General features: G+C 43.9%; 2 protein-coding genes across 3 annotated transcripts; one reads left to right on the top strand and one right to left on the bottom strand.

Moving 5' to 3' along the window:
• Positions 1-831: 831 nt before the first annotated feature.
• On the top strand, positions 832-3,684 carry LOC147974443 (BEL1-like homeodomain protein 3). Of its 2 annotated transcripts, none has more exons than XM_087517488.1 (4): positions 832-1,000; positions 1,206-1,725; positions 1,844-2,262; positions 2,740-3,684. In XM_087517488.1, exons 2-4 carry the CDS (start codon positions 1,216-1,218, stop codon positions 2,939-2,941), a joined length of 1,131 nt encoding a protein of 376 aa, XP_087373614.1. In that variant the 5' UTR covers positions 832-1,000; positions 1,206-1,215; the 3' UTR covers positions 2,942-3,684. The 2 variants fall into 2 exon arrangements, with proteins under 2 accessions (XP_087373614.1, XP_087373615.1); XM_087517489.1 differs by having other exon boundaries at positions 833-1,000; positions 2,743-3,684.
• A 2-nt stretch (positions 3,685-3,686) lies between these two features.
• Positions 3,687-10,800, bottom strand: LOC147974442 (uncharacterized). Its single transcript, XM_087517487.1, has 11 exons — positions 10,604-10,800; positions 10,244-10,405; positions 9,701-9,832; positions 8,684-8,823; positions 8,000-8,110; positions 7,757-7,882; positions 5,929-6,087; positions 5,140-5,238; positions 4,320-4,490; positions 4,149-4,228; positions 3,687-4,013 (listed from the first exon to the last, which is right to left on the bottom strand). The coding sequence occupies exons 1-10, from the start codon at positions 10,650-10,652 to the stop codon at positions 4,223-4,225; spliced, it is 1,155 nt and encodes a 384-aa protein (XP_087373613.1). The 5' UTR covers positions 10,653-10,800; the 3' UTR covers positions 3,687-4,013; positions 4,149-4,222.
• Between the last annotated feature and the right edge of the window lie 7,672 nt (positions 10,801-18,472).

Raw genomic sequence — 18,472 nt, 5'->3', positions numbered from 1 at the left:
AGAAAGGCTGGGCTAGATAGATACCCAGCCAGTAGTAGCAGAGGCTGTGGCCTGTGGGAGGGGAACGTTTGGTTCCTGGGTACATATGTACCCTATATGAAAAAAAAATAGTAATTCAATAAAAAGTCGAAAATTCCTAAAAATATTTTTGAAAAAAACTTAACCTTCCATTGTACTAGTAAGAAAAGTTCCAATAAAATAAAATTCTTCTTTGACTTCTTTTCAAAAAAGACAAATTTTCAGTCAAAATAGCGTGAACAGTGACCTATAATAGCAAATAAATTTTGTCTTTTTCGCTGTGAAGTCAACGTAATTTCTTTTTTTGTGAAAATTCATATACTAGTGCGCAAGTAAGTCAAGTTTATTCTAAAAATAGTTTCTTAACTATTTTGACTTTTTGTTTAATCATTAAAAAAATCTTCATATAGGGTACATATGTACCCAGGAACCATCGGGTATTTCCCGTGGCCTGTGGCGGTACTAGATAGATACAGTAGATACCAGTAGTAGACATGGAGGGCATGTAGTAGAGGAGGTATAGATGATGAGGAGACAGCAGGACATGTAAGTACAGTGCCAAAAGCCTCTTCCCTCCCTCCCTCCTATGCATGGTTGGTGCCGTCGTTTCAATGCAAGCATGCATTGTCCAACGGAGGCTCCTCTACAGTCTACACTACACTGGAGCGCGCACCACACAGTGGAGCTGCGGAGTGCTGTACGAGTGTGGTATACAGGGCCGGCCGGCCGATACACACTGCCTGCGTATGTGTGTGTGCATGGACCATGACCAGCACACTAGCTACCACTCTATATATATCTTCTCCTGCCAAGCCAAGCCAAGCCCCTTTGAACCTCTCTCCCTCTCTCTCTCTCTCCCTCTCTCTCTCTCTGGTAGCTCGTATATCAGTGTGCTTCTGCACCAGCTCGGTAGCTCTACTCTGGAGCACCAGTCTACCACTCACCTCTCTTCACCGGCCGGCCAGGGCGACAGCTAGAGGAGGTATGCATGCATGCATGGACATATTTACGCTGATGCTCGTTCATCATCATGCACTAATCAGTTCAGTTCATCACCCACCCACCTCACTCTCGCACGTAGTAATGGCGTTACTGTTGATTCTTGTTTCTATCTGCTTGCCTGATGATATGTTTTCTTGATAAGCTAATTGACGACGGTCAGTGGTGGTGGTGGTGGTGGTGGGTAGGTAGGGAGACATGGTGACCAAGCGCCTCCAGGAAAGCGGCTCGCCGAAGCAAGCTCGTCCTGTCGCCACCGACAGCGACAACGGCCCGCTGATGCTGCTCCGTTTGCGGGAGCAGTGCTGCCGCGAGCACCACCCGGCTGCCTCGCCCGCTGGCCCGCTGGCGCTCACGCTCGGCGCCCCGGCGGCAAAAACCGACGACGTCTGCCGGTGCTGCTGCGCGAGCGACGCGGACGCGCCGGCTCTGGCGCCTGGGGTTATGCCGTCGGTGGACTCGGTGCTAAGTGGCTCCCGGTACCTGAGGCCCGTGCAGGAGCTGCTGCGCGACGCGGTCTCCGCCGTCGTCGGCGGCGGCGACGACGACGAGAGCGCGGGGGGAGGCAGCGAAGACGACGCGCCCGGCGAAGAGGCTCTCCGAGAGATCCGTCTGCGGGCGGCAGCCACGCGCCGCCGCGGCATCCAGGCCAAGAACGACGGCGGCGCCGGCGCGGTGCAAGCCAAGCTCCTCGGCCTTCTCAGCGAGGTCCGTCCGCACTATTCCATTCATCCATTGCAAGCGAGACCACTACGTTATCCGCCAAGCTATCTCTTCTTCCCTCGGCTAGCTTATCCATGGCGGCTAATGAATCTATCTCTCGCAGCTGGAGGGGCGGCAGGAGCACTACTTCCAGGAGCTGAGCCGCGTGGCGTCGTCGTTCGAGCCGGCGCTGGGGCCCGCCGCGACGGCCGGGTACACGTCCCTCATGTCGCGGGCCATGACGCGCCACTTCGCCAACCTGCGCCGCGCCATCCTCCGCAAGCTCGCCGCGGTCGCAAGGCCGGCGCCGGCGCCGAGGGCGAGGCTGTGGACGAACGATGACAGCGAGGAGGAGGAGGACGACGAAGACGACGACGAGTACGACCCCGCGCAGACGGAGGACATGGTGAGCAGGCTGGTCCGGCGGACGAAGCAGGCCGTGGCGGCGCGGGCGGCAGAGCAGGTGTGCAAGCCGTTGAGGGGCCTGCCGGAGGGGTCGGTGGCCGTGCTCCGGGCCTGGCTCTTCAACCATTTCATAGATCCGTGAGTGCCCTCGCTGCTTAACAGTTTACACTGGCAAAGCTCTGTCTGCTGTCCCAAGTCAAACCTAGGTTATAATATGTCAACATCTATAACAACAAATTTGGTTCACTAGATTCGTTATGAAATATATTTTCATATTATATACATTTGAATGTGTAGATCTTGGCACATTTATTTTTCCATAGACCTGGTCAAAATTCAAAAAGATTGACTTAGGTCTGTTCCAATACTTCGATTAGTTTGGAACAAAGGGATTATTGTTACTGAAATTTTGCTCAATAACCTTGGGCAAATTCAAATATGGAGAAGTTTGGACCATAAAAAATAATAATGCACCTTATATTTCAAAACAGAGAGATCGAATACCATCGTTCAAAGTATTTAGATTCAATACTTGAAAGTAGCATTCGAAACATTGAAAGCTAGTACTGCACTAGTTGACAGACACTCGGCTGTGTGTTTTGCTGCAACGTGAAGCAGGTACCCCAGCGACAACGAGAAGCTGAGGCTGGCCGTGAGCACGGGGTTAAGCAGAAGGCAGATATCCAACTGGTTCATCAACGCGCGGGTGCGGCTGTGGAAGCCCATGATCGAGGAGATGTACGCCGACGAGTTCTCCGACGTCTCCTCCAGGGACGACGACGCTGGCGGGGGCGGCGCCGCGGCGTCCTCTCAATGAGCACACCTCCTTCCTTGGGACGGACGCAGGATTCAGTTTTCCTTCGACGGAGATGGGTCGGTTGGATGCCGTCTTCGGTGAATTTACCCCGTGTTTTTCTTTTTTGATGTGATCTTTCTTCGGTCGGTTCCATGCATTTTTTGGTCTAGTAGCGATTCATGGGACTGTTCATCGTGTTGCTGTTAGTAGTTATTAGGTAGTGAAGCTCTTTTTGCCAGAGCTTGAGTGAGTTATGCAGAGGCCGGGGGTTTCAACCTCCTTTTCGGGAAAAAGGCTACGGCGTGCACCCTATTTGATGAAATCCATCTTTACCCTAAAGGTTCTACGGCATGTAATGTCACTTGTGAGTCAAAATGTTTGAGATGAGACATCTCTAGTTCAACTGACAGCAATACCAGCAAATTAAGCTGTTACCTGGTATCCTCGTTATGACTTGAATTCAGGTTAACCATGTATTCATCATTATCATTTGCTTTTCTGAAACTGGGGACAAGATCTGGTGCTTACTCTGCTATCCCGGACAGCGATTCAGGTCAGAGGATTTACCATTCCGGTCAGTCCATGACTGTTTTCAAAATTGGAGTACAGAAATAGACCGCATAAGGGTGGGCGAGGACATCTTCGCCTACAGGAGGACGGTTTCGAAGTTTCTACCGCGGAGCAGAGCACACACACGCTTAGCCACCCGTCAGAGAAACTCAATGGAACAACGACGGAAACTTCTATCGACTAACGGATCACCACAGAAGGTACACAAACTTAAGGAGCAATGCCCATCCATCCAGATGACCAACATGGTGATCCTCTTTCGCTGTACGCAGGAAAGGAAACGTCTACTTCCACCACACCTAGGGTTTGCTGTGGCATTCTGCGACAGCGCCATTGACAGGCAAACCAGAGTCATGGTGCTCTGCTACTCAGTACGGTACCAAAAAGAAGATGAGTATGTTTCCTGGCACTAGAATAAATATTTACATGAAATGGGGCAGGGCGATCCACGGTTTTCCTCTAATCGGATGGCTTGGAGCCTTTTCTAGCCAAGTGATCCTTCTTCATTTCCTCGACCGCCTCCCTGCAAACATGAGCCAAGTTAGTTCCCTGATCGGCACCATGTTTAGACCAGTCCGCAATGTCCATCAACACACCCAAAAAATTCCCATCATTGGGGAGATTCTTGGAAAGAGAAGCACGAGATGGGATAGCTTACATGAACACTTTCTCCATCTCGGCGTTTCCAGGATCCAGCTGCAGTCCAGCCATGAATGCATCACAAGCTTCTTTCTAGTCCTACCAATGGGAAGTTCCGCAGATTATAGTATGCATACAGGGATATGCCATGTAACCAAGTGCAAGGTGGGTAATCTGTGAATTATCTGACCTCGAGCGACATGAGAGCGGCTCCTTTCCGGTAGTAACCTTTGATCCATTCAGGGCGCAGTTTTATGCAAGTGTTAGCATCGTGCAAAGCCTTATCTGCTTCAGTAGTCTGCAGGTAGCAAAGGCTCCTGTTTGAGTACAGCGTCGCATCACTAGGGTCCAGCTCAATTGCCTACGTCAAAACAGAGAATTGAAAATGGTGAGGGATGTCTCATAACGAAACAAGTTTTTTGAGCGAAAGAACGGAACAGCATATATATGTTATGGCTTGCGCAGGGCTAATTATGTAAGCCTGGCAAGACCCCAATTTACCCAAGTTAACAAGACAACATTGGTCCCGTAAGTCCACGCCTGTGACTATCAGTAATAACATTAGGGCTGTTCACACTTTATGATGGTTCTGAACTGAAACTGAGAACCAACGTTTCTCGGATAATCATTACAGGCCTCTTTCGAGAGAACTGCTGAAGCTGGTTTGAACCGTTCCTAGCAGTCATGGCTGTTGGAAGGTTTCCAAACAACACGACATGTGTCAAGACTTGGCTGGAGAGTGGAGATCTTATAATACTGTCATGGATTCAACTATAAATGTAATTCACAGAGTTACTTGGCTTATATTACATATTATACCTGGAGACGGTGTCAAATAAGTACACTCTTGATTCTATCAATGAACAGACATTTTGAAAAGAAACCCCAATGTTTGTATAATGAGAGGATAAGGTGTAATGTAGAAGTTTCATGCATATGCTGATATGCATCTTGCAAAGACCGTAGAGTAGCATAACCAATACTGCATCATTCTATAAATCACTACTAACCTCGGTGTAGAACTTTGACGCGCCATGATAGTCCTTTCTCTTAATAGCTTTCTCACCAAATGATTTCAACTGAACTTTCGTACTTTTATCATGCTTAACCTAAATCATAGAGACAAATTAAGACAAGCAAAATATACATACAAAATGTACAATGTTCACCGAAGATTAAAGAAGTTTCTTTGTGTGACAAAAAAGATATAGTTTGAGGATTAAACTTCATATAACAACGGAAGACTCGGAAACAACTAGGTTGTATTTTTTGTTTAACCAAGTCGTACAGTTGTAGACAGATAATCAGAGGGAGGGCAACGAAACGCACGTTTTTGCATCAAATTTAGAGTCTAAAATAATACTTAGTCATGTTCATCTGTGTTTTTTTTTTTGGAAAATTTTCAAATAACGAAAATATATATCAAGCGCAAAAATATTTAGCAAAGATTTTCAAAGGGATCATCTTTCTATTGTACTCTGTATTTATAATATAGGAGCAATAATGATTTTGCCATTAGATTTTGTGTATAATGCTTTTGCTTGCATTGCAAATTTGCACTGGGTCATGTCACTGAAATGTAGGCCAAGGAGAGAATGGCAAAACAGAATGAAAAATCTGCATAGTGACAAAAACCACAAAAATGTCGTAACATATCCTTTTAAGTAGGCCCATCTACTAGTCCCATATAAAGAAAAGATTCAGGTGATTAGAGGTGCAAACGTTTATGCCGCAACGGTTGAAGGACAAAGAAATAACTCAATATAGGATGATTCAAATTCTTAAAATCCAATTCATACCGTTGGCTTAGAGGGCTTAGAGGGCCTTTTGGCATGGGCAATAATTCCTTCAACGGTCCAGTTTCGTACAGTTCGAATAGGAGAAGTTAAAGGAAATAGTAACTCCACAAGCTTCCGTCTTCCACGGATTGCAGCAAGTTCTATTGGCTTGGCACCAGTCTGTCAAGTAAGAAGTAACAAACAGGAACCACATGGTTCAGTAGCAGAAGTTACTACTATATAGCTACCAGGGATTGAAAAACGAATATAAACCTAGTAAAAAATCTCAGCGGTATTAATTAGATCACAATAAATAATAAGGAAATATATAGAAAAAATGAAATTGGGCACATAAATAGATCAAGTTATGCTAGACATTACATAACCCACCTACTTCAAAATGTCATTTGAGTTGCTGTTTCTCAAAGTGTCAGCTTCGATCAACCAAAAGTTAAAGAACATTTTGTTGAAAAATTAACTGTACCAAGTGAGATAAATTAGCTGCACTCGAGCATAAATCATGTCAACTTTTGGTTCCTGACATTAGTAGCCTTAAACACTACCCAGTATAAATCAAATTTTCTGAAGTAAATCAGACTAAATCCTCATCAGTCAGGAACTGAGGGAATAAGGCACAGGATATGTTTGGTTTGAGCCCCATCTAGTCCTGCCAAAAATTTGGCATGACCAAACCAAGGGCGTGGCCAAAATATTGGCAGGTTTGTAGCCACGGTAACAACTTATTTTGTCAAAAGCATAGGCTTACATTTGGTTTAAAGCCAAATGGCTTCAGAACATTTGGCAACATATATCAGCATGTGTGTGTGATTTGGTTCTAAAATTCAGAGATTCGGTGACGAGGTAACAAAAGATAGCTAATTGCATATTTTAATGAACTCATAATAGTACCTTTGTAAGCAAGACTAACTAATTGAAGTCTCAGTCAGCATGGTTTCATACATATATTATTCAGCCCATATCTTGGTAATAGCATCAGACTTAATATACCAAGCATGCATCAGCTTTATTGCCTCATTCATGTATGTACTGTCAGTTGGAGGGATGGATGCAATTTCAACCTCTAATTAACTAAAATGACAAAGGAATGAAGGATCCATCAAGTTCAAAGTTCAGGAACGAAGGATTCATCAAGTTAAAAATCTGCTTGATGGAATCACATGCATGTGGTCTCAAAACATAAAGAATTGATGATTTCGTAAGTAACACTTTTGATCTAGCCAGCAGCAGGATAAATCATGCCATGAAAGAATTGATCGAAATAGGGTAAGGCCGTAAGGGGGAATTGAGCTAATGGCATGTTGATGTGATGTGATGTGATTCCCTTTGAGAGAAGGATTAGAGGTCGTGCAACTTCGGTGGCCACCAGAGCAGTGCTGATTAATATTTGCAGAAACGTGCTCTTTTGATTCCTGCAGCATGCAGCTGAGATTGGTGCCAACTTTTGAGCGAACGATTTCTCCGCCCGCTCATTGGCGAAAAGCAGACAGGGGCATGCTGATGTCATGCGGGTGAGCTAAAATTGGTAGCTATCCAGACCATAGCCAAAGAATGTAGGGAGGTAAGGCCAGGTTTGGTAGCAATCAAAATGTACCCACAATTTTGCTCGGTGACAGATCAAGATCTGACAGGATTATCAGTTATTTGATCATGGGACGATAAATGATTTACTTCCTGTTCATCGGATGCCTCAGGGATAGGTTTGCACGTTAGAACTGAAGTAGGAAATATGTTTTACATGCTATATATGTCCCCGATCCCCTAGATAATATGACTAAGAAAACTGCACGCAGTAGAAGACAAGATAAGGTAAAAATGCTACAAAACTCACATGAATATGTGGGATATTAGGGTCTGCACCAGCCTTCAACAGGTACTTGACACAGTCAGTTAAGCCATAACTAGTTGCTATTACCAATGGAGTTTCAATATTAGCAGCATTTACATCTGTGCCTGCCTGTAGATATGAATCATATAAGATCAAAAGTTATGAACTATGCAATTCACGTAACAGATTAATATCATAAGAAAACTATATGTATTAACATGAAGTCAAGGTGGACAGTTACCAGACCTCCACAAGCAGCTTGACACACTTCAGTGAAATAGATTCAGGTAGTCCTGAATCGGTGGCATAAAGTGCTGCAGTCAGCGGAGTACGTCCCTGTTCTGAGATCTTGTTTGGCTACATTTTTTGTTACAGAGAATCTTTAGTGTAAAATATCGACTTGGATATAACCAGTATTTATGACATAGCAATAGTACGAGGCAGAATAGCATTATGCTAATCAAATAAGACATGCACATGTTAAAGCAGGAATCTATCCAGCTTCTGCATAGGAACATGGGGATCCCAAGTTGTACATTTGACATCAATATCTGCTATAACATCATGAAGAACTGAAGATCACACAGCAATGAAAAATAAGCAATGGTACAGAGTAGCATGAAGTATGACCTGCGGAAAAGCCATTTGAACTGCCATTCCAGCTAACTACTCACTCTATATGTGATTTTGAACTAATATTAGTTAGAACTTAGAACATAAGAGATGAAATAAAAGGCTGTGAGAAGACCAAGGCATGGAACCACAATCCAACATACAATGTTGATGAATCTGCATTCTAACAAGGTAGCATATAAAGCTCAAATAGAAAAAAACATGGAATTTACTTATTACATCTGCATGGAATTTACTTATTCTAACAAGGTAGCGTATAAAGCTCAAATAGAAAAAAACATGGAATTTACTTATTACATCTGCATGGTGCTCCAATAGAACTTTCATGACACCAATCATCCCACAGGAAGCAGCGAAATGTAGTGGTGTCAGACCAAGATAAGCTACATCAACACTAGCTCCTCTAGAGAGCAACAATCGTGCTGCTTCATCACGTCCTAGACATGGTGCAGAAAAAAACACAAGATAATGTTACCATGAAAAATAAGCATTTCTCGCACAACAGGAGAACTGTATTCTTAACATTATCACAAGAACCACCACCTGCATGCCTTGGCTGGAGGCCAGGCATGAGTTAACTACGTCATAATTATTTTGGTGAAACTATTTAAGAGACACGAGGATAATGCTACAGAAACGAAAGAACAAACACAAAATAAGACCAAAGTATTAATCCATAGGGAGAACAAATAAGACCAGACATATGATATTGTTTTTCTATAAGGAGACACAACCACAAATAAGACCAGACGTGTTAGCTTTTTGACTGGGGACCGGACGTATTAATTCATAGGGACAACAAATTGAACTGAAAACAATGCAAATGCCACCATCTGCTAGATGGCCCCCAGCTCTAAAGTCACGTGACCGAGTTCATCTAATATGACATGAAAATGGAATAAAATAAGTAGGGATACTAGATTGCTAATTATCATAACCAGACTAAACATCACCTCAGTGAGGGTTTCAAAGGTACTTCCTCCGTTCACAAATATAAGATGTAGAACATCACCTTATATTTGTGAACGAAGGGAGTAATTAGTAAGCTTACAGGGCTGGATAGCACCAAAGACCAGCATGAACTGTGCAAAATAGTCAAATCAATTTCTTATAAACTACACTTTTGGTAGGAGTGCAAGAATTCAGCTTCTAAAATAGACCAAAAACTAGAAGCCACACAAATGATCAAATTGAATTAGTGAGGAGTTGAAGACTGCTCAGGAGAACAATGAACCATTCCTTCAAAACTTCTTTGCACAGGAACCAAATGGTAAACGCAAGTCTAAAGACAGAAAGCTTAGTATTTGCAGAGACCATATTTTGCAGCAAGGTGAAGAGGGAAATGGCCTGAATCATCTGGCTTTTTCAGATCAGCCCCCTGGTCCAGAAGGTACCTCATAACATCCATTCTTTCCTCAATTGTAGCAGTAGTCAAAGCACTTACACCTGCCAGAGATGAATAAAAAACAAGTAACTAGTGCTATATCTGACATCTCTCTCAACTAAAAGATGAATTTACATGAAAACACTACCAATGTACTCCCTCCATCCCAAAATTCTTGTCTTAGATTCCGTATCTAGACAAATCTAAGACAAGAATTTTGGGACGGAGGGAGTAAAATCTAAATAGTCTATATATAGCAAGTGACTGCTCATAATATGAATAACCAGAAGTAGTGACTAGTGAGAAGACCACAAGTCAGGGTCAACAAATACCCTGGTAAGTGGACAGAAAAAGTTGAATCATGGCAGTGCTTAAGGTATATGAAATATACACAAACTGAAAGATCATGCACACGAGCAACATCGCGAATTTGAGCTAACCATAACATGAACAAAGAGAAAACGCAGACATACCATCTTTGCTACTAGCATTGACATCAAAGCCTAGCTCCTCCACCATGCACCTGACAGCATCCAGTTCCCCCATGCGTGCCGCCGTCTGAAACGGCCCCCCACCTACGATACACACATCGGCAAGCCAGGCCATTCCCTCAGCATCCCTGCCTCTCGCCAGCTCTTCAATACAATACCGAGAAATTTGAGTTAAGAGTTAAGACACATGGACAGCGCTACATTACATGGCGAAAGGAACACACGCACGCGCAGACCCCCATTATTCCCCCAAAACCCTAGCAGATGCGAGGCCACACTGAAGGGAGGGGGCGGTGCGCGGTCACACGCTTGACAGATTGGGCCGATGGAGAGCTCGCTCACCCCTGAGACGGGGAAGATCACCCTCGGCGGCCGCGTCGAAGAAGGCCATCTGCGGCGAGCCCTCGTTTGGGAGGCGTGGGAGCCCGTCGTACGAACGGTTGCGTCGAAGAGCAGCTCTCTCGTAGGCGAGCTTAACTTTGAAGTCTGGCGACTTTGCCTCGGCATCAGAGAGTCGAGAGTTGGGGGTTTTTTTTTAGCTGAGAGTTGGGGTTTTTTGGAAGCACCAGCCTTCAACAGGTACTTGACGCAGTCAGTTAAGCCATAACGAGTTGCTATTACCAACGGAGTTTCGCTATTAGCAGAATTTACATCTGTGCCTGCCTGTGGATATGGATCATATAAAACCAAAATTATGAACTACGCAATTCATGCAATAGATTAATATCATAAGAAAACTATATGTATTAACATGAAGTCAAGGTGGACTGTTACCAGACCTCCACAAGCAGCTTGACACACTCCAGTATAGTAGATTCAGGTAGTCCTGAATCGGTGCCACGAAGTGCTTCAGTCAGCGGAGTACTTCCCTCTTCTGAGACCTTGTTCGGCTACATTTTTATTACAAAATATCTTTAGTATAAAATATCAACTTCGATATAATATTGAATGCTTAAATATAATAGAGGAAAATTAGAACATAGGGACACACAACATGTTTCGGTTCTCATGATTCTCCTTTTATATGGAAGTGGGATGACAAAACTATCATTGGCCATGCTAATGACAAAAAAAAAGGGCAGCCCGGTGCATGTAGCTCCCGCTTGCGCAGGGTCCGGGGAAGGGTCCGACCACTTTGGGTCTATAGTACGCAGCCTTTCCCTACCTTTCTGTAAGAGGCTGTTTCCAGGACTTGAACCCGTGACCTCATGGTCACAAGGCCATGCTAATGACAGTTTGCAATAAATACTTTATATAGATTGCTAAGCCTCAGCTGCAAAGACAGTTCTTTCAACCTAACCAGTATTTATGAGTTATGACATGGTAATAGTACGAGACAGAATAACATTATGCTAATCAAATAAGACATGCACATGTTAAAACAGGAATCTATCCAGCTTCTGCATAGGAACAAGAGAATCCCAAGCTGTACATTTGACATAAATATCTGCCATATCATGAAGAACTGAAGATCACACAGCAAGGAAAAATAAGCAATGGTACAGAGTAGCATGAAGTATGACGTGCGGAAAAGCCATTTGAACTGCCATTCCAGCTAACTACTCTATTATGTGATTTTTAAATAATATTAGTTAGAAATATAAGAGATGAAAATCTAAAGCTACGATAAAAGGCTGTGAGAAGACCAAGGCATGGAACCGCAATCCAACATACTAAATATTGATGAATCTGCATTCAAACAAGGTAGTAGCATATAAAGCTCAAATACAAAAACATGAAATTTACTTATTACATCTGCATGGTGCTCCAACAGTACTTTCATGACACCAATCATCCCAAAGCCAGCAGCAAAATGTAGTGGTGTCAGACCACGAAAAGTTGAATCAACACTAGCTCCTCTGGATAGCAACAATCGTGCTGCTTCATCACGTCCTAGACATAGTGCAGAAAAAAAATGTTACAATGAAAAATAAGCATTTCTCGCGCAACAGAAGAAATGTATTTTTATAAACATTATCAAGAACCACCACCAGCATGCCTTGGCTAGAATCCAGGCATGAGTTAACTATGTCATGACTATTTTGGTGAAACTATTTAAGAGACACGACATGGATAGGGGTGTCATGGACAGGGGTGCGTGGAAGTTAGCTATCCAAGTGACAGAACCATCACTAGGTTTCAGGATCTTATAGGTTTCAACTCTAGCCTACCCCAACTTCTTTGGGATTGGAACGCATTGTTGTTTTTTATTGAAGAGACATGCCAATGCTACAGAACTAAAAGAACAAGCCCAAAATAAGACCAAAGTATAAATCCATGGGGAGAACAAATAAGACCAGACATAAGTTATCGTTTTGTTATAAGGAGACACAAACACAAAATAAGACTAGGTGTATTAGTTTTTTTTTTACCGGGGACCGAGCATATTAAATCATAGGGAGAGCAAATTGAACCGAAAGAATCTAAATGCCAACATCTGCTAGATGGCCCCCAGCTCCAAAGTCACGTGACCGAGTTCATTTAACATGCCATGAAAATGGAATAAAATAAGTAGGAATACTAGATTACTAATTATCAGAACCAGACTGAACATCATCTCAGTGAGGGTTTGGAAGGTAATTTGTAAGCGTATTACAGGGTTGGATAGCACCAAAAACCAGCATGAACTGTGCAAAATAGTCAAATCGATTTCCTATAAACTACACTTTTGGTAGAAGTGCAAGAATTCAGCGTTTAAAATAGAACAAAAGCTAGAAGCCACACAAATGATCAAACTGCATTAGTGAGGAGTTGGAGACTGTTAAATTGCAGAGCAACCAAGTGGTAAACGCAAGTCTAAAGACAGAAAGCTTAATATGTGCACAGAAGAGACCATATTTTGCAGCATGGTGAAGAGGAGAATGGCCTGAATAGACTGGCTTATTCACATCAGCCCCCTTGTCCAGAAGGTATCTCATAACATGCATTCTTTCATCCACTGCAGCAGCAGTCAGAGCAGTTAAACCTGCCAATAAAATCAGAAACAAGTAACTAGTGCTTAAAGTGAATGAAACTGATGCAGCGGGTTTACTGAAATATCATGCACACGAGCAAAAATTGCGAAATTGAGCATGACCATAACATGAACAGAATCGATCAGCGCAGAGAAAGCGCGCGCATACCAGATTGGCTGCCCGCATTGACATCGAAGCCCAGCTCCTCCACCATGCACCTGACGGCATCCAGTTTCCCCATGCGTGCCGCCGTCTGAAGCGGCCCCCCGCCCACGAGACACACGTCGGCAAGCCAGGCCAGCCCATCCGCATCCCTGCCTCTCGCCAGTTCTTCAATAAAACACCGAGAAATTTGAGGTAAGTCACGCGCGAAAGGAGCAGAGCACGCGCAGACCGCCAACCCCCCCCCCCCCCCCCCCCCCCCCCCCCCCCCCCAAAACAAAACCCTAGCAGATGCGACGCCGCAATGAAGCGAGGGGGCGGCGCCCTCGCTCGGGAGGCGTGGGTACCCGCCGTACGGACGGTCGCGTCGAATGGCTCTCTCGTGCTGGGCCGGCCCGTTTGGCCAGCTCTGCTCATAAGGAACAAAAATGCAGAAGATCATTCGCGCGGATTCTCCTAATTTTATCTTATATTTTTAAGAAGTTGATTCTAATTTTCTTAACATGCAAAATGTCTATCTCAATGTCCCATTATGCAATGCATAGAGCTCATCTCAGCACGTATGACATGTCATCAGTCCAACCTAGAATAAAGTTGTTATTTATATTTTCTTATATCATGATAAATATTTATTATTCATGTTAGAATTGTATTAACCGAAAACTTAGTACATGTATGAATACATAGACAAAACAAAGTGTCCCTAGTATGCCTCTACTTGACTAGCTCGTTAATCAAAGATGGTTATGTTTCCTGACCATAGACACGTGTTGTCATTTGATAAACGGGATCACATCATTAGAGAATGATATGATGGACAAGACCCATCCGTTAGCTTAGCATAATGATCGTTTAGTTTTATTGCTGTTGATTTCATCATGACTTATACATGTTTCTCTGACTATGAGATTATGCAACTCCCAAATAACGGAGGAACACCATGTGTGCTATCAAACGTCACAGCGTAACTGGGTGATTATAAAGATGCTCTACAGATATCTCCGAAGGTGTTTGTTGGGTTGGCATAGATCGAGATTAGGATTTGTCACTCCGTGTATCGGAGAGGTATCTCTGGGCCCTCCCGGTAATGCACATCACTATAAGCCTTGCAAGCAATGTGATTAATGAGTTAGTCACGGGATGATGCATTACGGAATGAGTAAAGAGACTTACCGGTAATGAGATTGAACTAGGTATGAGGATACCGACGATCGAATCTCGGGCAAGTAACATACCGATAACAAAGGTAACAACGTATGTTGTTATACGGTTTGACCGATAAAGATCTTCATAGAATATGTAGGAGCCAATATGAGCATCCAGGTTCTGCTATTGGTTATTGACCGGAGATATGTCTCGGTCATGTTTACATACTTCTTGAACCCGTAGGGTCCGCACGCTTAGCGTTCGATGATGATTTGTATTATGAGTTATGTGATTTGATGACCAAAGTTTGTTCGGAGTCCCGGATGAGATCACGGACATGACAAAGAGTTTCGAAATGGTCGAGAGGTAAGATTCATATATTGGATGGCTATATTCGGATATCGGAAAGGTTCCAAGTGATTCAGGTGTTTTTCAGAGTACCGGGGAAAGAATCCAATGTGTTAGTTTTGGCACAATGGGAAATTCAGTTTATATACCTATACTCAACACCAGCTATCATGGTCACCCTCATTTGGTTTAGTACCGATCAAGCAGCACCAGGTTGAGTAAAACCAACAAACTTCAGTCACTATCTGCTGGATTTTTTAGGCATCATCGTAAGGAAAGCATCTGAACAGATCTCAGTATTCCAAAATTAAAATTAACAAACCTACAACATGCATGTTTGTGTATAACCTATCTGCAAGCAATATGTTTTTTGAGGATTACATCAAGACTTACACCGACATCAAGGCTACATCGTGTTCCTTCCGTAGCAGATCATATAGTTGGTCCCGGACACCATCCGACCTCGACAGTTCTGCATGCACCCACCTGCCTATCTACAAGCAATTTTTTATCATCTCTGGTACTCCATGCACATAGTTGGCGTGATTATAACATTGTAGGCAGAAAAGGCATCCGTCTGTAATCTGAATCTTCACTGAACTTTTCAGGTTTGACCGTCCATGAGATCGATCACACAAAATTTGACAACTCAAGCTTTTACCCTTACCGGTCTACCATCAACCATGGAAAATCCACCACATACTTGGCTCCATATTGAGAAAGTTCACCACCTTCATCTCACATGACTTGTCACACTGCATATCCACGAACCAATCCAGTTAATGTTTGACGACTGAAAAAAATTCAGAGTAAATCAGCGAATGCATGAATAAATCGATCAGTGCATTGCAACGGGAGAAAAAAAACATCACACACATGCCACCAAGCTCTAGGACCTTCGCCTCCGACACGGCAATCAAGCATACTCGGCGCCCATGCACTGGGCCGCATGATGATCTTGTACCCTTGGGCCCAACCGGCGACGTCGGTGGCGAGTCAAGGCAGCAACGATAGACAAGTGCTGGCAACCTGCAGAGGATGGATAAAAGAAAGACCGAAGAGGGGGGCTTGTATCTATCAAGCATAAATATTTACAATAAAATCGACCTGACCCGTACCAAGTTGAGCAGGATTTTCGTATAGCTTCCTCTTATATAGCATCTTCATCAGAAAATCCAGCACACAAATATATAAATATGTTTTCAAAGATAGTGAGGATCGACAGAGAGTCTTGAAGAATTCTGACAATGTAAACCGTAATAGGCTTGAACCTCCACCACACATGTAATTTTATCAAATTGACAAGGGAAGTTAGAGGAATTGTAGCCTAAAAAATGGCTCCATCTAAACCATGCTATGTATTCCCGTTTGAGATCTTTTATAGAATCAATAAAATATGACGACATTAGGAATCAAAGATCAAAGATCGACTAAGAAACTCAAGGATTAGGGAATCATACTTACCTTGTTAGGAATGACACTGATGGAATTAATGAAGTGATGTGTCATGCTCAGGCCAAAGGATCCGTGCGTCCTTGATACACACATGTACGTACATGAAGGTTGCTGGGTTGAAACTTGAAAGGAGATTGACTCATTTGTCAGCCGAACATACACAAACATGATTTTGTTCTGTATCTTCAGCACACGCACCCCTGTCTCTGTGTTCTCTTATTTCTTTGCACCGTCCTCATCACCTCGGCATTCCAATCTAGCACCTCGGTCCACGCCACCCCGGCCTGCCCGCCTGCACTGTGCAGCTTCTCCGCAAGCTTCCGACTCTGTGTTTGCTGCGTCAGCCCCAACATGCCACGGCCACTATCTCACGATATGGGAAAAATCTGGAGGGGAGAGGCAATAAAAATCAATTGGGTTCTTGCTTTTCCAATTAATTTTCATGTCGTTGATGTGGATGAAGATGCTGTGATGGGAAGCTGGACGCTACACATGTCGGCGACCATCCCCAGCCCTAGCTCCTATCTTCTTCCTCATGCATGGGGACGGGCCACCCGAACAACTCCTCCATCTCGCCTCCTCCATGTTCTACCTCCCGCGCCTTCCAGTTGTGGGTTACTCCTATGTTTTCTCTTCTGCTCTCTTCCTCCGCAGCCAGAGGCGACGGCGCACTGCACTCACGGCCGCCATCCAAGCTGATTCTGCGCGCGCGCGGCCCAGCAGGCGGACGACTGCAAGGGGTCAACGCGGGCGAGCATGTTCTCCCGAGACGAACTTGAGGCGGCCATGGCCAATCTTGTGCAGCGTGGGGAAACGATGGATGCGAACGAAAGCGGCCAGATGGAGGCGGCCTCCCTCCTCTCACACGAGTACGGTGGCCGCCTTGTCGTTCGTAGCCATCTCAACCGCCGGGCACATGGGCAAAGTGAAGTTTGACTTTTTTCGAGAGTACACAAATTGCGTACCATATTTTTTATAGAAGAAAGAAATGGTTCTACAAGAATCCTCACGATGATGTGAACATCAACGATAGGTACTCTCACACCATGCACCCTATCTAGCCTACTCTCTCACAAAAAGTTGCAATCCTACTCCATTAAAGGCTAACTTCCAATCTCTTAGTTCGCCAAGAATCGTGTTAGCAAGGCCAGCAGCACCATTTTGTTGTTCGGGTGTTACGTTGCTTCCATAGTGACCATGCCGTGCAAATGACAAAACTGTCAAATCCCCTTTTCTTGGTCGTTTGGAAGCTAGCTCGATGCCGGAGCCACCAGTCTAGAAAAGTGCCTGTCACCAATGTGTGCTCTGCATTGTCTTCATTCTGGAGGCAGGTGAGCCGAGGGCTAATCTTGGAGTCCGTGGCGAGCTTGGTCAAATTCAAATATAGAGAAGTTTGGACTTCATTTTTTTAATACGCCTCATATTTTTGGAACAGAGAGATCAAGTACTGTCATTGAAAGAAAAATAGGTTCAACACTTGGTATCATTTGAAACATTCAAGGCTAATACTCCCTCCTCTTTATTTACTGCATATTAGCTTTGACTTCAGTCAAACTTTATAAAGTTTGACCAGGTTTACAAAAAACAATACGAACATTTATGTTTCTTGATGAATCTAACGGTTTTGCTTTGGCATTGTATATGTTAATAATTTTTTTCATAAACTTCGTCGAAATTTATAAAGTTTGATTTTAGCTTTCTATAAACATTACGACTTCAATTCACCTTGCACCATTTTTATCGTACTTTGTTGTAGCGTAGTTTCTCAGCCTGGTGCCCAGGAGGAAGTACGCCAGTCTGTTTTTTTTATCAGACAACTAATTATTCTAGGCCATCTTTTGTTGGAGAATACTTATCTGCTTCCAAATTTCTGGGAGGGAGCATTTGGCGTTAGGGGTCATCAGTGGAGACTGAGGACCAGATCTGGATGATATCCCAGGACAGAGGGTTTACCATTCCCAGCAGTCCATGACTCATGCTGAAAATTGGAATGGGCCGCATAACGGACATCTTCGTCTACACTAGGGCAGTTTCAAAGTCCCCGAGATTCCACAAAGCACAGCGAGCCACCACCCGCAGAGAAGCTCGATGGATCGGTTCGCCCAACAACAGAAACTTCTATCAACGAACGGATCACAACAGACAG

This window comes from Triticum urartu, chromosome 4A (genome assembly GCF_056163025.1).
Source record: "Triticum urartu cultivar PI428250 chromosome 4A, HENAU_Tu73, whole genome shotgun sequence".
Lineage (NCBI taxonomy): Eukaryota > Viridiplantae > Streptophyta > Magnoliopsida > Poales > Poaceae > Triticum > Triticum urartu.
The sequence above is the reverse complement of the archived record's forward strand: the minus strand, read 5'-3'. Positions and strand labels throughout refer to the sequence as shown.